Consider the following 24,127-nt stretch of genomic DNA (forward strand, 5'->3'; position numbering starts at 1 on the left):
TAAAAGCAACGTCGAGGAGTTGTTTAATCACCGATGCTGGCTGTAAAAGTGCAACACGGGAGCTTTCCCCTCCACCCCTCCCCCCCGAAATGTTTAGGACAAGTTGAATCAATTACAAAATGGAGAGTACGGCTGTGAGATGCAAAGCAGATTAGCGGTGTAATTAGTCTGATTGAGAAGTTTGCACATGGGTTGCGCTAATACTCACCTGGAGCCCAAAACACCGCTGAGCTCGTCCAACACGGTGTTAAGTTTGTTCTGCAGCTCCTTGAGCAGATCACTGGCCTCTGCATCCAGCTGTCGTGGTAGAGGAAGAAGATGGACAGTTACTGCATGGTTGCACTCCAACGAGCTGCCACACCGCCTAACAACTTTGCAGGATGCCTGGGCTGGAATGAGGAGGGGGGGGGGGGGGGTAACCTGTTTGCCTCCCGCTCGTTCTGCGAGCCATCTGTGCCGAGCATCGCTCTGAATACAAATGGATGGCTCCGAGCCGAGCGCGGCTATAAGACATGGCGTTGGCGAAGTAGAAGCAGCCAGCTAGAAGGCGCCCACATGGGCAACGCCGCGTGCACTAGTGCGTAACATACAGTAGTCACAGCTGAGGGAGTCGGGTATCAAGGGAAAAAGCTCGGCGTAATCCTGTATGGACTAGCTTGCATTAGTCCGTATGTCATTTATTCTTTTCATTTTCATTGGCAATCAAAGAAAAAGCCACGGATTGGTTTGTTTTTTTAATAAATAAATAAAAATCCAGATTTTTGATATTTCAATGTAAGATTTAAATCAGAAATATAAGATGGAGAAGCAGGCCACAGGAGTGAATCTGATTTTAACATTTGATTAGTCGGGTATACCCTAATGTTTGGCAACGAGCAGCAGCAATATTGGTAATAGTTATTAATACGTTAAATGTTACTACGTGAGCAGTTGTTTATCACAGGAAATAACATATTTATCCTGTCAGATGTTATCGTTCTCAATTTCTGATTTGATGCCCGCAGCCTCCCAGTCATACATTTGCTTCACTACTGTCTGGGTGGCCAACGGTCATGAGTAGCAGATGTTGGTCCGCGGCCTTGAGCTGAACTTGGAAAGCTACTCTCTCTAGAGAATCTAATTTTATACACTTGTCATATGATCTTTTTCACTAGGTATTTAAGTCATCACAATTAAATATATTTTTGTATCCCCCCCTATCTTTTATTAACCTATTAACTCCCAGCCATATTCACTGAAGCAACCCCCTTCGCTCCCGGCTGTTGTACTGGATTTTGACTGATTTTGCAAGGCCCACAGTATATTGTGTTCTATTGCTATAAAACACGGAACCTACCAAAAGAAAGATTAGAGTCTCTTCTTCCATCAGGAGAAAAAAGTGTATTTCTACCTGTCTCCGTTAAGCAGCAATTTGCATTAGAATAAAGCTAAGTTTCATCATTATTCACAAATCTGTTTAGAACTGTGGGTAAATCAGCTTGTTTGCAACATGGCCCTGGTTGATCTCTTATAATCTGCTGCCACATGCTGGCCGTTTTTGTATTTACTACCATTGCTTCACCCGTTCTCTGCAGTTCAGAGGCTGCATCAAAGCTTTCTGCATGCTCTAGCATTACAACAAAAGTATAACTATGTATTTGGGACACTTAAAACATTTAAAATAGAACGTATTTATGCGTTTTTGGGAGCAAACGAGTTAAGGAATGAGTGACGGCGTCTATTGAGGCAATGGCCACAATTGTATCCAAGGAAACCTAAAATTACTATGACTATGTCATTATGCAATACAGTATTCTCACAACATTATAGGCTATAGTGCAAAACATTTGGTAAACCAAATATTGGTGCCGTTTATTGTAACAGTAATAGATTAACTGTGGAAGTAAGTATACGTGTAGTTATTGTGCTGTATGCATGAATTTCACTTAGAAATGATTTGATTGGCTTCCTCTGCATACATGCCTCCGTCTGCACATGAGCACAATTGATTTATGTGTTTGTGTGCTCACTTATGGATGTGTTCATACTCCTGTCAGTTCAGCACAACACACTGCCTGAATGTTGGACTTTTTTCTTTTACAGCGAAGAGAATGCTCTGTTTAAGTGATAACAGAGAGGAAGCATCAGTCTCAATGGCCTGGAGAACGTTTTTGCCTGACCTCTAATCTGTTGTCCGGCAGTCTCTGGAATTGTTTTTTTTCTGAGAGCCCTCAATTTAATAGCAATATGAGTGAGGAAAATACAAGTTCAGTGTTTGATACCCAAGGCCACTGTCATACCCTGTGAGCTGAAAATTCAATTCGGACTCCAAATGATCATTGACATTCCGGTCGAAGGTTACAATCTTGCCCGTAATGCCGTTTTTTGAGAGGTAGTCACACCTGTAGCCATGTCATTCATCTGCAGGTCATGACTCTGTAGCTTGTTCTTTTCACAGTTCTTTTTTCGAGGATGAAAAGTAAGTCTGTCTTGTGAAAATCAGTAAAAAATAAAATAAAAAAAGAGTCAAAATCAGTTTTAAAAAAAGAAAGAAAAAAATGCGGGTCTGAAGGGGCTAAGTTAATTCAAAAAGTTTTGAACGTGAGCTATCTGTTTGCGGTCACCTCCAGAGTGAATAAACTCTTCTCTGGCTTCGAGCCTATCAACAGAAGCCAAGCTTTGCTTTCATTTGCCTGTTTCAACACTTGCTCGTGAGGAGCCATTCTGAATGCAGTTAACAAGTAAATAATGGCTTGACAAACCACCGTCTAAAACGAGACATAACCTACCAAATTGGGAACAATCAAGACGGAAAGCAATCTGTGCATGTCAGTCTAGCGTCTATAAATGCAGGTGTTGTGATGTTTATTGCCACTGCAGTAATGCTCTTGATAATTATATTGGCACTTTGGAAGTCAATTGCGAACCGAGAACAATTCTGTAATGAATTGTCGTCTTTCCAAGGGGAAAACCTGAAGGAGAACTGTCAACAATATGGCAAAGTTGCAAAAAAAAAATAATAAAACATTCCCTGAGATATAATCAGCAAAACCAGAAAACAAAACATCTGGAGTCATTAATACACAGGCAGTAAATGCCCTGGAGTGAACCAGGTCACGATCTGCTGGCCACGCCATTGCTAGGCACATAAAGTTGTTATGCGGATGTTTGTCATGCTCTTGAAATCGTACCATGAACATTGTGGCTGCAGCCTGGATAACCTGATCCAAACCACAACCGGTTGAACTCAAAAGGGTCATGTGCGGGGGAGGAGGTAGTCAACAAGCTATGACACGTTTCTAAATCTAGGTAAAAAAAAAGATTAAAAAAAAGACTTGTCAGCGAGGGAGGGCAGGAAGCAAGCTAAAAATAAAGAGATGGCAATGCATGTTTTTTGAGCCACTATCCCTACAATGCCGGTGATGGTGAGCTCGAGCAGCCTGTCCTGAGGGGTGATGGGCCATTCAGATTCCGTATGCTCCGTGGCACATGCTGCTGGAAGGGATTCATAGTAGAGGGGTGTGGTGGAGTGAAAAAAGCGCATGAGGAGTGGCGGGGGCATTCGTGCTTTTTCAGATCATTCGTAAATGGCGGGAAAGGGCTGTTGGCGGGTCCTATTACACACACCTTACAGAAGGACACAACACCCTCCTCCTGGAGAGAGAGCACATAAAGAAAATTGGGAAAAAAGGGAGGTGGGGTGTCAGGGACGGGTTGGGGGCATTACCATAGGAGACAAAACGCAGGGCGAGACAAGGTGTTAGATATTTATAGAGAAACATGCACTTAAGTCAGAAGAAACCACACGGGCTGCATCCCCCGGGTGGGCAGTGAGACGACTGTGTTTCACACACGTTTAAAGAGTTTTTCTATTTATGCGCATGAAAAAGGTGTTTGAGTCGATTGCGTTGTAAAACCTGCATGCTGTGTGTGCTAACACACTAGCTCCAACTTTCTAACCAATATCTGTGATCTATCACAAGGGTCATTCAAACCTGCTTCTGACACCATTTGTAAACCTGGATTTGAACCCTATCATATCAGCAAACTGAAGAAAAAAAATTTGATTGACGGAGCAAAGGAGACATTAGTCAGGTTTCCATTCAATTGTTTCGATTTTTTTTAAGCAAATTTACTGAAAATGCGACTAATGCCCGTTTCCATCTGTTCTTATTTTGCAAATATTGAGAGGGGACTCCATCTCTGTAGGTGGCGGTATACACCATAGAGATGTGATCCACCCGTAATTTAAAAGAAGAAGACCAGGAAGCGACTGCGCCGTGCGATGACGTCATAAGAGTTTTCTTTTGTAATTCTTGATAAACCGTAGCGTTTCTTTGCTGTTTTCCATCTAAAATAGCATTAATATTTGCTTCTTTACTTAAATCCAAAAATATTTCTGTTTCGTTGTCCCCACAACTATGCCTTACTCGTCCGACATTACTATGGGGCTACAAATGTACGTGTGGCGTAATATCTGGTTAAAACGTGCGACGTGTCTCCGGTCTTGTTTGTTTCCATAGCCAAAATTCGCATTTTCCTTTTTTTCAATACGCTTCCAAATCCACCTTCTCTCAGCGTAAAAAAGTTTTTTTGTGAGTTTTAGGCCCTTTTTCGAATTTATAGCGTTTCCATTCAGTTTTATTTTAAAATTTCTTGAAAATTCGAATTTAAATGGGTGGATGTAAACCCAACTATTGACAGACAGCTGCTTTTTCCTCCAGGTAAAGTATTTTATTGTGCATTTAAAAACTAAAACAACGACCTTGTTTTGTAAATGTATCGAGTAAAAAGTACAGATACTCTTGTTAAAAATGAAACGGATAAAAGTAAAAAGTAGTCTAAAAAAAGAAATACCCAAGAAAGTACAAAGTACTGAAAAAAACGACTCAAGTAGAGTGAGTATTCGTACTTCGTTACTTCCCATCTCTGCTGACCGAGAAAATTACACTACAAGGTAGTAACGAGTTAGGTTCTTTGACATGGTAGCCAGTTTGCATAATTGCAGATCTGCACAGTAAATTCTGTAGAGTAAATTTGACTCTATTTAGAGTGGCACCAAATAGACCCCGTTTTAGAGTAATATTTACACTTGGAAGACAGTAAAATAAAGAATTGAAATAAATAAAAACAAAAGGAACAAAGTCATAACCTTTAGCTTGGGAGACAGCCGATATACTCGCTGAGCCACGCAGTTCATGCTATGCGTTAGTATATCGCTTGTGTCAGCTGGAATCTTCCTAACTCCAATACATTGTTTTTGGTCTCCTCTTGGAGATAAGCAAACAGGAGGAGGGGCATAACTCAGGTGGTAGTTTGGCAGTCTCCCAAGCTGAAGGTCGTGAGCTCGTTCCTCAACCCTTGAGTGACTTTTATTGTTTCCAATTCTTTGTTTTACTCTCTTCTAAGTGTAAATATTAGCCTACTCTAAAACGGAGTCTATTTGGTCCCACTCTAAATAGTCACGTTTACTTTGTGCCAATGTTTTTTCCCAATATGCTAATCATCCCACATCTGACACCACAGAGCTCTGACGAAAAGTACCCGCAGCCCAGATTTCAGTGTATTATGTTGAAAAAGCTGTCTATTAACCACAATGGCACACAACCAAGATCTTTAGCATGGTTACTGTAGTCACAAGTTGGATAAGCAGGGGGCAGGTTGAAGGCTTGAAATTGCAAGTACAGATAAGGGTCACAAATACGATATTAACTGACAAGGCAGATTAGTCGACAACACCGTTACACGGGAAACTGAGGGAAGGATTACAGCACAACACTGTCAGGGTCATTGCCTTTTCACTTCCAATAAATGTCGCCCGAAATGATCATTTACATAATCATGACCTAGCGCTTATTTCTCGGGCTGAATGCCGGTGTGAGGGTGTGGAGTTTAAGCCTTGCATTGCTAACTGACAGCAAGCCTGTTCGTTCAATTGCCCATTTCAAAGACGCAAAATCCCTACAAAACATCTGGGATATGACAACCTTTTGACCTTATATTTTATTATAAGGGGGGGGGGGCAAATGAGACAGACCTGTTTGCCTCCCATTGACTCGAACATCTTCTCCAACTGGACTCTGAGTTGCTGAATGTTGTTGAGAAGAATGCAGGGCTGTCAAAAGGAGTCGAAAACAAACGAGCGTCAGCACACAATACATATTTAATGTTCACGTCTTGCCAATATAAATGACGTCGCCCATTGCGCAGAAGCGGCATGCGAGGTTTGACTCGCTCATAAAATGGGAAATACATTGCAAAAATTTCAACGAAAGAAGCAAAAAAGAAAATCCTGGGGATCACAAACATCCATCAATTTTCATTTCTTGACACATCATCTATACAAGAGATGCGAGGCGTCTACACAACATTGTCAGTCAGCGCAGGAACATAATACTACAGGGAGAGGAATGCCTGCGCTGAATGCACCGGACGTTATCGATTGTGCCGCTCCTTGACAAATTTAACAGATGATGAACATTAATCACAACACCTTTTATGCTCGCCTGCCAGTAGTTCTTCTTAGTTTTTAGTCAGGCGAACACGATGTGCATTATCTGCCCCAAATAGTCGGAGATTCAGACCCAGTGCTTATGAAAAGGAGGGTCGTGGGAATGGATAGGGCTGAGATTGTGTTAACCACACAGGAGCATGATTGGTGCTTTTCAAAGCGCTAAAAGCAGAATCGAGAGAACATACTGCACATACAGTAATGACTCCATTTTCTTTTGGATTTCTTTTTCTTTAGATCTAAGAGCATATTTGCATCCGGTGATTAGATAGTGAATAAAGGGAAAGGAGATTTCTCAGAAACAGAATGTGCTCTTTAGCTTGTGGGAGGATGAAACATGTTGGAAACAGTCCACTCACGCAGGATCCTAATATTATAGTGACGACAGATAAAACATGTGAAATGTCTCCTGACTTATTTGCAGACAGCTATGAAATTGATTTAACCCTTTGAGTTAAATTCAAACAGAAAAATGTCTTACAATTTGTTCTATGCACTTCACTAGTCTAACAACGGTATTGTGATTAATATTGCATTTGTGGAATATAAATTAGGCAGAAAAATCTACCCATTTTTATCCACCTCATGGGGTCCTTGCACACTACAAAAAAGGACAGTAGAAAATGTAAGACAAAATAAATTAAAATAAGAAAATTATTACTTCAAATAAGCAAAATTATTTGTCAACAGAACAAGAAAATGTTGCTTAAATTGACCTGTAAGAGTTGGAAAAATAAGAAATATATTAACATATTAATATATTAACCACAGCAGTCTTGAAAATTGTATTTTTAGACTGAAAACAAGTAATGTTGACTTTTTTCAAGCTGAACTATTTTCTTAAAATACAAGTATTTTTTTACGCTTGGATAACTTTGCCTGAGTGTCAAGCAGGGTAACAAGTCCCATTTCTATTGTCAGCCAGGGATTGAACCCACAACATCTAATTCTGTGGGGAGGCACTCTACCACTAGACCACTGATCTGGTACTGGAACGAGGAAAAATGAGCTTAGTAAATATAACGAAACAAACCACTATACTGATTGTTTTCATACTATTTTTTTCCATTTAACTTATTACTAGATTATACCGTTTTTCTTCTTCTTCTCTTGGCCCAGTGGTGATCAGGTTGGCAGGAGGTAGAACAAGTTGAACACCTTGCACAGCGGCATAAGAATATGTCGTCGCACAGCAATTAGCGCAACACTCAGTGTTTTTTATTTCATGTATTGATACTGCGTTTATGCCATTAGGCGTGTATTTAACACAGATGATTGTCGGTTAGCGATGGAGTACGCCGCGTTCCAATTGCGCAATTTACAAATTCCGGTTAAACAAGCTGCCATATGTACAGAAGAAAAAAAAAAAAGAACTCTAGTGACCCCCCCCCTGTTATCGGACATAAGTCTCGTTTTCTTTTCCAAGTGTGTGGCTCTACCAAAGTCTTCGTTCACGCACCCACACAGATGACTGCGTTGTAGCATAATTTGTGTACGGTTCGTGATCATTAATCTTATAGCATCAAGTTGAAAAAGTACATAGAGTAAGTGGCTACTCTATAAATAACATCTCTAAATCTTCGTCGAGTATCCTGCACACTGTGCTCACGACAGCTTGACTGATTCTATATGTGGAGGGGGTGTTTGTGCAGGCTTTCTTTTTATGCTTATGACATTTATCAACACGTTGCTACAATACTCCTAAGTATATCTTTGAGTCATCTAATTGCATCTCTGCATTTATCAGCTCTGCGTCACAATGCACAGAAAACAAACATTATAGTGATTGCTTTCTATTTGATGGATGACTGCCACTGCATCACTCAGATGATGCCTTTTAAATATATATATTTTTTCGTTGTCATCCATTTGTGGAGCAGGATCTCTCGGACATCCGACACAAAGGCCAGAAAATATAACAACTTTGGGCCGGGAGATGAGTAATTACGCTTTAAAGTGCATTACGGCACGCAGTGCTAGACTTAAGCGAGAGCACTTCCATTTGCTGTTACTGGATTGACTTATATATTTATCTTTAGAAAAACAAAACAACTCTGTCACGTATTTGCATACAATAGAAAGCACTTACCACGTTCTCCTTGTTCAAATACAAAGGGAAGTCCTTGGAAATGATTGCGGCATACTGCAGAAGAACCTTATTGATAGTCTGTATGATGGGAGGGAGAGAGTCAGCGTTACAATCAGAGTTGTTTGCCTTTGCTGTTAATTAATCACAGGAATGTATTGGAAAAAAATACAAGCAGCGTGGCCTAATATCAATACAGTCTGTTATTATTCTCAAAAAAAACTAAAGAGAGAAAATAGCACAACATGCTGCCCTAATGATAATAAGCCTTTTTTTTTCTACTTTGGTGTAAAGTTGACTGTTCTTAACGCAAGCCAATTGGATTTTGGGATGAATATCCATCACATTAGTTTGTTTCAGTTTGAGTAGTACACATCTTTAATGGTAGTACAAAATTCAGCATCTCAAAAAAATTGAACATACCATAAGAAACACAAGGCTTTAAAAAAAAAAAAGTATATATATTTTTTTTAACCATTTGTACACTGGCATGAAAAGGTCAAAGACGAGATATCTGAGGAATACGTGCACTCACTGTCACATTGAATATTTTTTTTTACATTTTAATATTAACTCATTTTTAGACTTCTATGACTGTTAGGAACGTTACAAAAAACACAATATTGAAACAAAGTCTGTCCTATAGTCAGTCAATATCGATTTTTTGATGGCACGGTTTGACCCTGGAAGACTTTACTTTCTGAGAAATGTTTCAAAAAACTAAGAAATGCACTATATTGTGTTGTCTCACAAACACCTGACCTTCGCAAAGCGGCACATGAAGTGAGCCAGAGCTTGTGGGTTCGGACACTCCAGCTTCTTGATGATCTCAAAACTCTGGTTCAGCTGCGTGAACACGTCCACCACCGAACAGGAGAAGAGGGCGTGGTCGGACGTCTGCTGGAACTGTGGAGGCAAAAATAAAAATGTAGTATTGTATTATACGAGTATAATGTCCAAACTCTGGATAGATCCAATTACTTATTTCTCAAAAAGCAGGATTGAAGTCCACTGTTAATAATAGAAAGAAAACCTTAACAAATGTACAAAATAGGCCACACTTGAGGAAATAGAGTTGTATCGTTACTTAAAGTGACTTTCAACAAATATAAAATGGACATTTAAAATGATCAAAACAATGGAAACACGGAGTGGTAGTAAACTCAAATTTTATGAACTTTGAAAGATAACAGAAAAGGTTCTTTCATACAATACAATACAGGTATAGACCGATCCGTACAAACCAATTTCTTCATTCTTCTCATCCTTTTATATACCGCCAGCTCCTTTTTATTTTGCCTTTAAATCACTCTTTGTTTTTGATTCAGTTCCATTCATATTCTTGTCTTGTGCACGACCCAAGACAAAGAGTGCCTTCTTGTCTGCGTGAGATTCCTTATTATCTGAGAGACTCTCTCCTCCTGGAGAAGCGCAATTCTTCCTAGCGGGCTGTCCTTGGCCCATTTAAATAAAGCAAGGAACACATTGAGAACTACAAGGAGCCTTTTTTTTTTAACTCACGCCGTCTTTCTTGTCCCTCTCCAGAGCGCCATTGAGAAAATCCATGGCCACATCCTCATTCTCGTCAAGCCACTGAATGACAAACGGCTCAAACCACCTGAAAGATAAAAAATACCACATTAGTGATTAGGCTTGGGTTAATTTTTGGGTTAAAAAGTTTGGCACATTTTTGCACTCTTAATTGATGGCATAATTCAAATAGCTGCCTGGTGCGTTTTTGTTCCAACAAATCCCCTTATCACTCGGTGTCTTTGATTAATATTAATCAGACCTATACTGCCATGTAGTTGTCTTCAGCATAGATAAAAAATAGAACTGAAGTTTATTGTGGCATTTAAAGAAAAGTTTTAAAGACTTTTAATATATCCAATCTCAAACTATACATCATATACCCCCTCACAATTATGTAGATGTTGAGATGTTTTTGGCCAAACAAACTTTTTTAAATTTGCCTTTGCTTTTTGTAAAAATATAAGAATCTACTGACTAATATTCCCTACTGTGAAACACTGGGCCAGGAATTGTATACATCAAAAGAAGAAGAAGAAAGAAAAAAACTCAACAAAAAAATTATAAAAAATAGGTCATAAGCTCTGTTGAGTTCCTGTCAATATTTCTGCTACAAAGCAAAGAACTCCGCCAGGGTGACTTTGAAATCTTTCCATGTGTCTCACACTCTTTTCCTGTTTTTTTTATTGAACAATGACAAGCAATTTAATATATGCTTCCCTCGCCATCCATATTGACTTTCATACAATGTTGCGTCTGCTACAGTTGTCCAACCGTGCTGATAAATCAGGTGTGTTAAAGTATGTTTGACTTTCTCCTACTCTCCGTCATCCAGTAAATGCATGAAAACGCATATTGAACGGATGCTTAATTTTCTGTGGTGCCTTAAAGTGGTCTCTTAATTAACGGGTGCAAAAATCTTGGCACGGTTTAATCAGGAATTCCATTAGGCTATTTGGCGGCAATATATCACAACGACAGCATCATTTCACACGTCATGCATTTTGAGTGTATGTCCATTCAGTGTGTTTGTGTATGTTTAGGGAAAGAGTGCATTTTACTTACAAAGAATATTCTGGCGGAACCCCCTTGAAGGCTGGCAGTTCGCGCACATACTCATTATGGAACCATTTGACTTTGAAGTGAAGATTCATGTATTCAGTACTTTTGCATAAGCGGTGCTTATCGTGCTCTGAAATGCAGATTAAAACACAGGAAAGGGAAACCGGTTACAGCAAATGCTTCATGTCTAAAATGAAAAGCTTGGTAAAAAAAAGAAGAAGAAAAAAGCTTGTTAATTTCAATCCATACAATAATTTTCAACAAATTAACTCTAACTTTAAAAATAAATGTGCAAGCGTATTCATAATAAATACGAGACTTAAGTAACAGTTTTTGCTTCAACACAAATATCTTCACAAACACAATTATGCCAACAGCCTGCAGCTATTGAAGGCATTAGAAAATAAAAAGCGTCCGGCAGCTCCCTTCAGAAAAGACAGAAAGCCCTTGAATGACTCCAGAGAAACTCCCGATAAATCCGATTTTGGCTGACATTGCTGCTGAGTCATTAAGCCTGGCTCGCTTCAGACATTTTGGAACAATTAAACCTGTGGGATACCCCTATCAAAGTAAACAAGTGGAATTCAAATAGCGACTCTCAACCATATTTTATTACATTATTTTTGTTAAGTTATTATTTCTTGTTCTGGTCAAGTGGCACACTGGACAGTCACTTGTTGCTAGGTAGAACTTGTGTTTTTTCTGCCCCCAAGACAAATAAAATACTTGGCATAGCTGTGCCACGAAATTAAGTCAATATTGAATGATGAACAGCAACATTACCCAATAACAACCTGCAGCCAATATTGTTTTATAGGAACAGTATGGTATAAATTTCACGTTTGCCAGCCTCTCGTTGCGAGGCAATGAGAGAATGAAAAAGGCCAGTCGCACCTCAATGATAGGATTTTTTTTAACAATTGAAAAACAAATAAATAAATAAAGCTTTCCTTCAAAAAATACTCCAAAAGTACTCCAAACCTTTGAACATTAGCATGCACACACATTTGAATTATTACTGTAAAACTCACATATGCAGTAAGTGCTGAGGTGTTTTTTTTATTCTCCCTGCAGTGCTAGGAGAAAGGAATGGTGCATTTGTTTTGTCTTAAAAACAAAAACATTATAACTGTCACTGGGGAAAAAAACCCCAAAAAGTAGCAGCCATGAGATTGATGAGCAGTATATGAGTAGAGTAAATTCAGACTCCTTAGGGTGAGATTAAAAATGCAGTGAAAGAAGGCACTCACACATGCGCATGCATGAGGCACGAATGAAGTCATGATAAGCAGCCTGTGTAGACAGCGCTGCCATTTTAAATGGGAGCACTTATGCCAGGTTGAGTGTTTATGAAACACGCCAACACGCACGAGAGTGCGTCTTCACGACGACAAAACTATGACTTGCACTTACTGTAATATGCATGCCAGGCCAGTAGTTGGCAATGTTGTTATTCTAATGTAAATGGAATGTTTCTTGAGTGTGCACACAAAACACAATATTGCATGTTGCAGTGTTTACAAACCGGTCCTGTATGTAGGGGCCTCATTTCATTTCTCTATTTGGAACTTCCTAAATCATCACATCTTTGACTCGTGTCACAAATCAACCGTTTTTGTGGGTCAGCGCCTCTGCTCTATGCCCCTGACTTCCGAGCAGTGAGGAGATTCTTAGCAAGCACTTTCTACTGGCAATGCAGTGACATCATTTCTGCATCATTGCTAATCCATCCATTTGATCTTCAACCTTTATAAATGTATTTCTTTGATTGCCTTAGAGTAATTATTATTATTAAATGCATAACGGTGTCAATGCAACGCGTGTCTCCTTTGCGTCAGAATAATTTTTAGAATAGTTTAATTCATCTGAGTTTTAGCCCCGTAGAAAAAAACTTGCTTTGTTTTTGCTTCTTCAACTGCCAAACCAGCAGAAGAGGAAGAAAAGGTCAACTCTGATTGGCTGCTGACACGCTCATTTCCGCAGCATCTGATCGAGTAAATATTCTCACAGCTGGCCACGCTTCTTGATCATATAATAACCCAGCCTTGCGCTTATTGCCCTTTGAAAGGTTAAAAAAAACATTATTGTTATCATTTAAATAAGTATGCAGTTATCGATAAAAAATGGCACTTAAGACGTTAACAATGTGAAGGAATTCATCTACGGCTGCTTTCATTTTGCTCACGCCGCCTCAACGTTAGCTGAATAGCGGTTTGGAATCCAGCTCGTTGCACCCTGCCTGTCACGCCTTAATCCTGATAAGAACCACGAGTGCTTAGCCTGATGAATTGTGCTAACTAAGCCTGCCATCCTACACTCTTCTTTAAGCCCAAAGAAAATATTGCCAGGTGTTTAAATTATCATTTTTACATACACACGCTTGGCTTGCTGCATTCAAATATCAAAGCGATACTGGGTGCTGCTTGTTTTCAATGAGGAGGAGGATTTTGATGGTTTTCCCCACAAATAAATAAATAAATACAAGCTGCACAGCAAATGTCATCTTTGTTTTGATTTTCATTTTGTCGTTAATCCTCAAGTTCTGACGCAACAAAAAGCTCACTCGAAGGCCATTTTTTTCCCCCCATTGCTCTCTGCTTTCCTTTTAACTTTCCAACTGTTGGGTTAGTTCAAATTGTGTATGAATTTTGACAGTTTGGCAGGGCTCCCAGGAGCCCAAGTAGAAGACCTTTGAAAGCACTGCAATATCCTTCCTGAAATGAAACCAGACAATCCCTTACAGTTACTTTCCCTCTGGGATCACTGCTCCCATCTACACCCAATCGTCATGGGTGAATCGGTTTTGACTACACGGAGAAAAGTAAAGTTTCACTTGCTGGCAGCTTCGATAGTCGGTTGTTTTTCAAGAAGGCAAATCGTCATCTTGATGCAGAAGCTGAACAAAAAAAGAGATGGAATAAACTGTTTGGTAAAAAGCAAAAACATCAAACATGTAGAAGAATCAATTACAGGGTAAATCTTGTAGAGTATTTTACTCTGAAAAAGACTGTTCGGTCCCAAACTAAACAGAGTCAACTTTACACTTGTAAGAGAGTAAAATGTGATATATAATTTATTTTCATTTTTTTAAATCACTCAACGGCTCAGGAACAATCCCACAACCTTCAACAATGAAGACGTCCACTCTATCACCTGAGCTATGCCACACCTACTGTTGGATAACATTGCAGGTGTGACCAAAAGGAGACCAAAAATGGTCGGAGGTACGAGGATTCCACCTGACACCAGCGATATACTGATGAAGGTTCTGTGATTGTTCCTCAACCCTTGAATGACTTTTTTTTTGGGAGGGGGGGAGTTACACAACAAAGTAAATCCACCCACCCACCATCCATCCAATTATTATCTCTTTTTGGAAAATATGTAGACTGGATAAGTGATCCATTTAGAATTTTGGCAAATTTTGATGGCATGATGTCTTCGCTGCTTGCGCCACATTCAGTACTCAGATCTCCCACGCTAATTGACTCGTAATTTGGCAGCTTGGTGATGAAGTGCAGCCTCCGTGAGAGAAAATGATAAGAAATTGATACAATAGATGCTGCCTTTAAACGGTTTGTGTGCGCTTCTCAATTTGAAATTTTCAGACGAGTCATCATAGTAATAAAAACTCATGTTAGCATAGCCTGAGGGAAAGATTTTTGCATTGCACTGCTTGTCTGTTTATTTATATCTATCACATTTATACACCTTTAGTGGTAGCCGGCAATTAAAATGAACAAGAAATTGAAGAAAACATGAGAGGAAGCCGGAGTACCCAAAGAGCATGTAAACTCCACACATGTAGGCTGAGATTTGAACTCAGAACCTCAAGTGTGAGGAAGTCATGCTAACCACTACAGCACCATGCTGCCGGTTAGTCTAAAAACACAAAGTCACCTGGCTATCTACAGGAAGCAGATGGAGGTCATTTCTGAGAAAAGGTCAGTAGGTGTTTACTAAGTGTGTGTTTGCATACCTTATAACGTCATGAATGTATTTTTTTCAATCCTTCCTTTCAATTTTTATAGTTGCTCCCACAGAGAGTTTGTGCAAGCACAAATCACTAACCTCATAGTTAATCCAGGAAAAAATAGCCTGGCCTTGTTGATGTTAGTCGTCAACGAACCTAACATTTGTTTTTGGAATGTACAGTAGGAGGAAGCTGGAGTTGCGAGTCAAATGCAGAACCACTTGACTGTGAGGCAGGTGTGCTAACCACTCATGCTGTTTTCTATGAAAATTGCACCATCTAGCTGGTAATCTTTCAATCAGCATATCCAATTATCCACTTGATTTCATGAAAAAAAAAAGATAAAGGGAAAACTGTCCTTTAAATATTTTGCACGCACAAAATTATTTCCAAATGAAAATGTATGGAAACAGAAGTGGCTAATGGTTCGTTTTCCAAACGTTGCCGTTCAGAGCTCATCTTAAGAAACCCCTGCCCCCTCGTATCCTCTAAACAAAAACGCAAGCAGCCCTAACATAGAGCGTAAGGGACCTCTCCCTCCATGCACCGACACTACAGCCCACGGTCTTGGAATGGAAGGGAGAATCCGAGGGAAATGAAACAAGGCCAGCGGGAGCGGTGCAGTAAAACACGGCCAGGCTGCGTGACTTCTTCAGAGTGAGTCATCAGCATCATTTTTAGAAAAGCTTTAAATTATTTACATCCAACAATTTCAACCGGGAATGTAAGCGACAAGTGACTTTTTTTTATTATGTGTATTTAATAATACACCCCGCGACTATTGAAGTTCCTTGCTTCACCTCTTTGAGTGCAATGTCTCATAAGCAGGAGGTACCTAATGAAGTGTCCGGAGAGTGTGGTCTTCCCAGGCCCGTCGTTGCGTATCTGTCGCTCGTGAAGGTCAGTCGGTGCATATTCATACATACTGCATATGTAAATCCATTCTCACGAGGTCTTCTGACGCCGCTAACCAACCGCCTGTATGTGCATGTTTGAATGTTGAACAAAGACGAGAGAAGGACAAGCTGCAATATGCTATTTTCTTTCCCTGACTCTTCATGCATTTATGTGGTAATTTTCTCAAGTCTCTATTCCGTGTTATTGACGGTGAAGGCTTCTGCTAAAATGATTGTTGCAAGTAGGGAAATTAATGAGAGACACACTGGTTCAAAAGGCAAGGGTTTGAGTTGAGTAAATGCCAATTGGCCAGCGAAAAAATACACACCGTGATTCTGGGTATTTGATTTGGAAAGTAGTGCCTTTGGAGACCAATTAAATTTGTATTTATTTTCATTTGGGCTATTCTCTAGCCTACCTTAATATTGACTTTGCATTAAGGGTCATTATTTGTTTGAGTACGCTTGCAAAAGGCTTTCTGCCAAGCACTATAGCTCACTTCTGCATGGTAAGGTAGGCACTTTTTGTTGTATTTGTTGTTAAGCGTCCCTGTCCATCTTATCAGGGTCACTAATGAGCTGTCGTCTATATTAACTGCCTATGGGCGAGATGTGATAACTCACACCTTGGGCTAGTCACCAGCCGGCAATTACACGGTAGATACTGGAATGAAAAACAACCATTTTAACCTATGGACTATTTAAATTCTTCAATGAAGCTATCTAACCTACTGTAAGATAACTAGCTAAGGCGCAACATAGTCTCAGTCACGGTAATCTAGACTTGCCCTATCATGAAAATGACAATGTGCCCATTTTCACTGTCTACGAAATTGCGCCCCTAGTGTTACCACTTTTTTCGTTTCACTTTTCAACACACTTTTTTAAATATCGTCGCTGACCTGTGGAAAACACTTACTGTTTGTCCATTTTTCTCATTTCTTTCCATTTTTACGTTTATGGGATGAAACTGAACGTAGACATCCCAAAAATGTAAAAAAAAAAAACGGACACAAGTGTTTTTCACAGGACAGCGACAATATGCTACTTTTTGTTGATTAGTCAACAGAGAATTGTCACTTCCGTGTTGACATGCCATGCAGTTTTATGAAAGAGGTTCCTCAGATTACAACGGTTTCTGACATACGTCATTCCGAGGTTTCAAACAACAAACAAACTAGTTTGCGCAAATTCATAAGAATACTTGGTCATAAGGCGGCACAAGTTACTGCTACAGTTACTGGTTTTATAGTCATTGCCTAGGAGTCGTTTATATATATATATATATATATATATATATATATATATATATATATACAAATACTGCAATTGTGATGTTACTACTGTCATAACATAGTTTAGTGACAGAATACGACATGTTTCGACTTAAGTACAAATTGGGGTTACTGCCCTATAAATGGAATTCTGTTGTAAATGTATGACCCCCCCTGTACTTGGCATTTACACTGTTTTTAATGTGGTAATGACTAATCAGCACACCAAACACTATTTTTATCCTGCTTCATGGTGGTTGTGCTAAATGCTTGGCTGCATGCCTGTAAACAAAAGCAAATGTTCCGTTTGTTGCTAAGCCTGTGATTGTGAAACAAGTTCTTTTGTGCCCCTGCTGGTGGCTAAACAATGCTGGCTATCCCCAGGGAGGAGTTGGCTCAGCGTCCCTGGTGAGGATGTCATCTTATCTGACATCCGCCCTACCGGGACGTACTGACTCACACGGGACCCGTCTTTGTTTTGGCGTCATTGATTTAAATGGCATTCATAAGTGCGGTGACTCACTCCCATTATCGTGCGGTGACCGACCATCCACAGAATTGGACGCACATAGTTTGGTGGTTTGGCAACCAATTTTAAAACTTTGTCAATGACTGGAGGCATGTACGAAGCAATAACCCATTAATTTGTTTTGTGAAAATTGGAATCCAAAATGTAGCTGGAGGGAAGAATAAATTTTTGTTGAAGTTGTCATGCCCCATGCAATTAACCATACCGGCAACAGCTACAAACATAATATTGCATGAGATGGTGACCGTCCTTCTAATAGACACAATTAGTCACTGGGTGCATCATCCATGATATAGCAACACAAACAAATCCCTTCCTCTAATAGATATGTCTCCTATTTCACATAAAAAAAAAAGAAGGGGAATAACTACTAAATAATCCTTGCTAACCAAAACAGCAACACATACCACAGCACATAAACTCAGAGAACGAATCAGTATTCTAGGAGACTCTGACATTGTTGTTCCACAATGTTCTCGTTGGAGGGCGGCCATTTTGTCTAAGATGCCATCACGCCACATGCTGGCCGTTAGATTTTGTCTGTTTTTTTTTTCTTGGCAAGAAGTATTTTCCAAAGCAAGTATTTATTTTTGATGATATCGCCTTTCTACAGTACTCCCGTTTTTGGTCCCTTTTGAAACGGGGATGGGGGTGGGGTGAGGGGGTGGTGACTAGCACAGCAGATCCGGAAGTCAAAGTTCTTTGTTAATTGTTAGATCATATGAGATTTCTGCTGAGGCTTTTTTTTTTTTCAAGATTGGCAATTGAATAGACTATTTGTGGTGTTCTGTTTTGACATTATGGGTGGCCACTATACACAGCACAACCAAAAAAGCTAGTTTCATATGTGGGGCCAGTAACAGGTAAAACATTGTTTAAGATATGAATATTCTAGATTTGAGTGGCGATATTCACTCTACTTATCTTGAGTATTTTGGACTTCTCTCTGCTTCCAACTTTAAGGAAAAGCTAATTGGAAACCAAAGTCCATATACTTCTCCATTTTTTACCATAAACAAGTGCAATAGTCAAGTCAAGTCATCATAGTCCAAAATCCTCAACTGGCTCACTAATGTAAGGATTTTATAACCAATTATGTGCTGTGATCAGCCAGCAACAGAACATTTAATTCCCAAACCTCGACCAGACCCCCCAAAGCATCATCCACAATCATGGATAAGAGATTAAGTGTAGTCTATTACACTGAAAGCTGCGATGAGATATGTCAAGACTGCAGCGCTGGTGAATTCATGCAACTGAAACTACAGCAATACGTCATTCATTTATGTTTAATGAAGCTCTTCCAAAAGGCGGGATACGAGTTAATGGGCTGCTGGAGTTTTTGGTCTTAAAGGATACGCTTTAGTGACGGTGATTAAACATCTTTACGGTAGCCTTGCAGCATCTATACTCGGAGCTTTAAAATTGATTCTGTAGTCCCACCAATCTGTTGTGATGTAAATGAGCTACAGTATGGGAAGAACTATAATATCAGTAACGCACATTTCTAGGACTGCAGTCATTAAATATTTTTGGAATCAATTCTATCAAATATTTAGTTGTTTAATTGGCTAATATTTTTTGTGTGTTTATTACCATTTTTTCAACTTTATTAACTCAACTTTTTTTATAAAGTGCTGCACAAAAAGCAGTCATACGATAACAAAGACAGGTAAAACAAAAATAACACAAAAAATACATTAATAAATAGCCCAATAAAAAAAATACATATCGATAAACATGTGAACTGAACCAGGACCTTAAAACCAAGGAAGATACCAAATCAACTTGTGCGAAACCACTCATTTAGAAAAAAATCCATTCTGGGACACTGATTAGTTTGGATTTCACAACTTGTGATACGTATGACATCATGCATGGCAGGTGGCCAAATAGTCAAGAGGCCTCTTTTTGTTTGGTGGCCATAAAAATCACACATCCAAAAATAAGGCTCTGTCATGACGTACTGGTGTAAAAGCGAATAAAGAAGTACAAGGATGTGCGCTCATTCATTATTTCACACCCTCCCCTTTTTTCTGCCTCTCTTTGCCTTGTCTCTCTCTCTTCCTCTGTTGCCCACATTCATATTCACACAGAGATGCTAATATTAGCCTCAGCCCTTTTATTATTGCGTTTTACAGCCGCGCCGCCACCAAGGCCCTCTTAGCAGGAAGCAGAAGATGCATCAAAGCCCTGATTAAGTCATGCACATGTGCTGGCACGAGCACTCCTTCCTCTTATTCCCATTCATTCTTTGTCTGACGCAACGTAGGCACGCAAACAAACATGGCGGCATCCTTCAGGCTCACTTTGCACTTATGTAATCTGGTCCCTCCTTCTGAGCGACTTCCATTAGGTGTCTGACACTAGCAGCTCAGTGGTTGTAGCTCATTGTATGCATCGTACGTATTAGGTGTGAAGAGCGCCAGACACGTCCCATGTACAGTATATATAGAATGGACTGTCCCCTTTTTTATGTGTGTCACGTTTAGTGTATGTGTGTTGTATGTCCGCAGTTGGCAGCGCTTTCATTTGGTATCGGGTTGGTTGCCATAGCAACGCAGGACGGTGTGGCACGGAGAAAGAAGCAGCGGGTACATGATGTGTGGCTACGAGCGCATTAACAATCCTCAGCATTTGAGTTCTACATCTCTGCCTATCGTTATTAGAATGAAAGTACTGAAAGTCTCCTTGACTGCTTTGTGCAAAGCGTGACGTATATTTGTAAGAAACATCCACAAGAAAATACGGATTACAGTTGAGTCTCCAGTCAAACGCCTCCAAAGTCAAAGAAAAAAAATGACCAAGCAAGACGTCTTAAGGAGAGTGTTTTTCGTTTTTGTTTGCCTTTTACAGGTGAAGGGAACTCAGGCAGCTCATTCAGAAGTGACGCGGAATTAGCAAGATTTCTGCTCAACAGATACGTTTGTCTACTTTTTTTTTTTTTTAATTGATTACACTACATTAAAAAAAAAACATCATTTGAATCAGTCAAGGATTAGTGTTATAGTAACACTCCATTATGACTAAGTCATGTTATCAACACATTAGCAATGGCTAACTTTAAGGTATGTTTAAGAACTTACAACATTACCTGTGCAGTTGATAAACAGACAGTTTGAGCTTGGAAGAAATGTTTTTCCAATTGGGGATGTTTTATTTTTTCTTACATTTTCTGTTACTTCATGAGACATTTCTCCTTTTTATCACTACTCATTCCTTTGGCTCTTCGTGAGGTGTGCAAACTCCATCGTGTGAGCACTCACTCAAGTCTCCCCATACGTTTCCTTGCCAGATAACGAGGGTGACAAGATGACCCCGATAAACGGACACACAACCATTTCATTCATTCAATTAAATGTGGTATTGAAAGTGCCAACCTGTCCTTGGTGAGGGAAACGGCATCCGTACACACTGGGAGGCATTCCGTCTCCATAACGGCTGACTTTGGCGTGCGGGGATCACGCAGGCAAGACAAATGAGGTGCACCTGTGCGTAGCATGTGCTTTGCGGTGACGACACGCTTTCTTGGTAATAAAACTAAAAAACGATTTTCTCTCTTCTGATCAAAGTTAGCCAAGACTCTCAAATTCTTCTTATTCTCCATTTCAATGTAGTAACTTGATAGATTGATAAGCTAGCATTTAGCATTTTTCTTGGGCTACTTTTTCTTCTTTGTATTATCCGGAAGTCAGCCATAACGGCTGACTTTGACGTGAGGGGATCAGGCAGGCAAGACAAATGAGGTGCACCTGTGCGTAGCATGTGCTTTGCGGTGACGACACGCTTTCTTGGTAATAAAACAAAAAAACAAAACGATTTTGGAGTAAATTGAAAATGTTCTCTCTTCTGATCAAAAGTTAGCCAAGATTCTCAAATTCGTCTTATTCTCGATTTCAATGTAGTAACTTGATAGATTGATAAGCTAGCAGTTAGCCGAGCTTCTTGGGCTCCTTTTTCTTCTTTGTTTTATCCGCCAGTCTGAGAACCCCTTAGCACCATGCTGACACTCATAGGTCATTGTTGGTACTACGATTGGTTTGAGAGCGGAGGCTTGATTATCACAGTAGAGCTGTGGTGTTTTATGTTGGTCATCTTGTATAAATAACCCAACTTTAATTTCTGTAACTTAAACCTAACATACGTATATATTATATACACCCCAACAGGTTCGTTCACAGAGATGTTTGCGCCCTTGCAAACCTGGCGGGGCCCCACACGTGTAGTTAAACACAGATTGATTCACATCTCCCTTCTGTATCCCACCTACACACCGCCAATCCACATATCCTGAGGGGGTGTTGATCCGCAGGACTCTAACCTAACAGGAACAGCTTGCTCAATCACCTATAGGAGGTATTTGTGGTCTTTAGGGGAATAAGATGGAGCAGCAGAAGCTTTCGCATTGGGATTGGAAGTCAGAAGCCACGTTTAAACCGGAAACATCTGTCTTGCGGCATCAAAGCAGCTCAGAGATTTGTTCCTTGATGGCTGTCTCCTTCGGAAAAAAAAACGTACTTGTTGAGATTTGCAGTACTGTTTTATTTAAAGTAGTCAAGTTCATTTAATTATTGCAATTAAAAACATAAATGTGTATTATCTTGGGAAATTTTGAACTTCTGTAACGTTTTTAAAATGATCCCCAGTCACACCGTGCCGCAAAAAAGAAGAAACTTAACGACACTCTATTTTGCATACCGTCAATGATTTTCCTCCTCAAGCGTATTTAAAATGCTTTTTAAATGCTATATGGTATACATTTGGGAAGAGAGAATTGGAGTTTCACAGTCACAGTAAAACGGGAACAATATGTTTTAGAAAACATCAACGTTAAGCATTTTCATAGTCATGTAGTTGTGTGGCCAAAAAACGGTCTTGTCCAAACGTGTGCCACCACAAAAGACGGACAAAAGAAAGGAAAAAAGAAAGAAAACAAACAGCATTTCAAATTTCTTGTTGCTATTGTGAGCTTTTGGATTGTGCCCAGAATCAGTTGATGATCTCGACTCCAATCGTGTGAATCAAGTGTGGAATCAGTGGGCAGTGTGGATGAAAACAGCTGATGAGCTCTATTGTGACTACAGCCAATGAATTTGAGTATGGGTTGAGTTAAGGTGTTGGTGTCACCTCATTCCTGATGAGCGCGGCAATTCATTAATTAGTCAAGGTGAACAAATAACTTTACACTCAAATATAACAAGCCCAGCATTGTGGTACATTGTTTTGTACCTTAAACATCAGGTCAACGTTTATTGACCTTTAACTCATTCACTGCCACATAGACATCAAAAAATCATTTGAACTATTTCTATTAGTTTTACATTTTTTTTCACTTTTGTTAACAAGAGTATGAAAACCTTAAAAAATGTTTTATTGCTCATTTAGAACAGATATAAAATGTGTTATTAATCGTGAGTTAACTTGTGAAGTCATGCGATTAATTACAATAAAAAAAGAAATTATCACCTGACACCTCTATTTTTTAATAATCTTTTCTTCTTAAAAAAAAAGATTTAAAAAAGAAAAGATTATTAAAAATTAGAGGCGTCGGGCGCTTAAAATTTGTCACATGACTTCACTAGTTAACTCGCAATTTTATATCTGTTCTAAATATACAATAAAAAAAAGTCTAGGTTTTCATACTCTTGTTAACAAAAGTGGAAAAAAAAAAAGTTAAACTAATAGAAATAGTTCAAATGAATTTTTGACGTCTATAGCCGTCAATGGCGGTGAATGAGTTAAGATACGACTCACCTTCCATGGCGTACTTCATGTCCAGGGCGAAGAGGTTCCATGTGATCTCGGCGCTGATCTTGCCCACGCTCAACTCCTGCGGAAACCTGGCGGAAATGGATTCCAGTCAAACTCATTTCCCTGTAACGACATGTTCCGCTCGGTAGCCCGAGAAGAAACCGCCATACTTTTGCAAGGCGACACGGTTGGCGAGGCTCCGGAGGAGAGCGCAAAACATTTTTCATCTGCCAAATCAATAAGAGAACGGCTATAATCAAGGATGGCTATAAGGTAGTGGTTCTACCAAACAAATAAAAAACAAAAATATGTCATTCTTTAATAAAAAATAAAAAAGGTATTGCAAAGAATGCAGGACACTATAATATTACGCATTTTGAACAGCAACCTTACTCTCTCTCAGTGTTCTCAAACTTTTTCTAAGAAATACAAAAACAAGTAATTTTGTCATTTTGAATTACCGTAATACAAACATGTACATGCAACTAACATATTTTATTTTTTGCATAGCCAATCCAGGGGATTTAGCGACCTTC

At 39.5% G+C, this 24,127-nt stretch overlaps 1 protein-coding gene across 4 annotated transcripts in view; it reads right to left on the reverse strand.

Annotated features, from left to right (window-relative positions):
* Nucleotides 1-24,127, reverse strand: part of unc13c (unc-13 homolog C (C. elegans)) — a 125,783-nt gene that overhangs the window by 21,906 nt on the left and 79,750 nt on the right. For 2 of the 4 annotated variants that reach the window (XM_086070782.1, XM_086070783.1), the window contains 8 exons: nucleotides 23,595-23,680; nucleotides 11,172-11,298; nucleotides 10,098-10,194; nucleotides 9,339-9,482; nucleotides 8,580-8,657; nucleotides 6,017-6,094; nucleotides 3,607-3,633; nucleotides 209-297 (listed from right to left, as the gene is read on the reverse strand). In XM_086070782.1, coding sequence (XP_085926908.1) covers nucleotides 209-297; nucleotides 3,607-3,633; nucleotides 6,017-6,094; nucleotides 8,580-8,657; nucleotides 9,339-9,482; nucleotides 10,098-10,194; nucleotides 11,172-11,298; nucleotides 23,595-23,680 — 726 coding nt within the window. The remainder of the gene's footprint in view (nucleotides 1-208; nucleotides 298-3,606; nucleotides 3,634-6,016; nucleotides 6,095-8,579; nucleotides 8,658-9,338; nucleotides 9,483-10,097; nucleotides 10,195-11,171; nucleotides 11,299-23,594; nucleotides 23,681-24,127) is intronic. The other 2 variants (XM_086070781.1, XM_086070780.1) reach the window with 1 other exon arrangement.

This window comes from Leptonotus elevatus, chromosome 3 (genome assembly GCF_054856555.1).
Source record: "Leptonotus elevatus isolate MCC_2025b chromosome 3, RoL_Lele_1.0, whole genome shotgun sequence".
In the NCBI taxonomy this organism is placed as follows: Eukaryota; Metazoa; Chordata; class Actinopteri; order Syngnathiformes; family Syngnathidae; genus Leptonotus; species Leptonotus elevatus.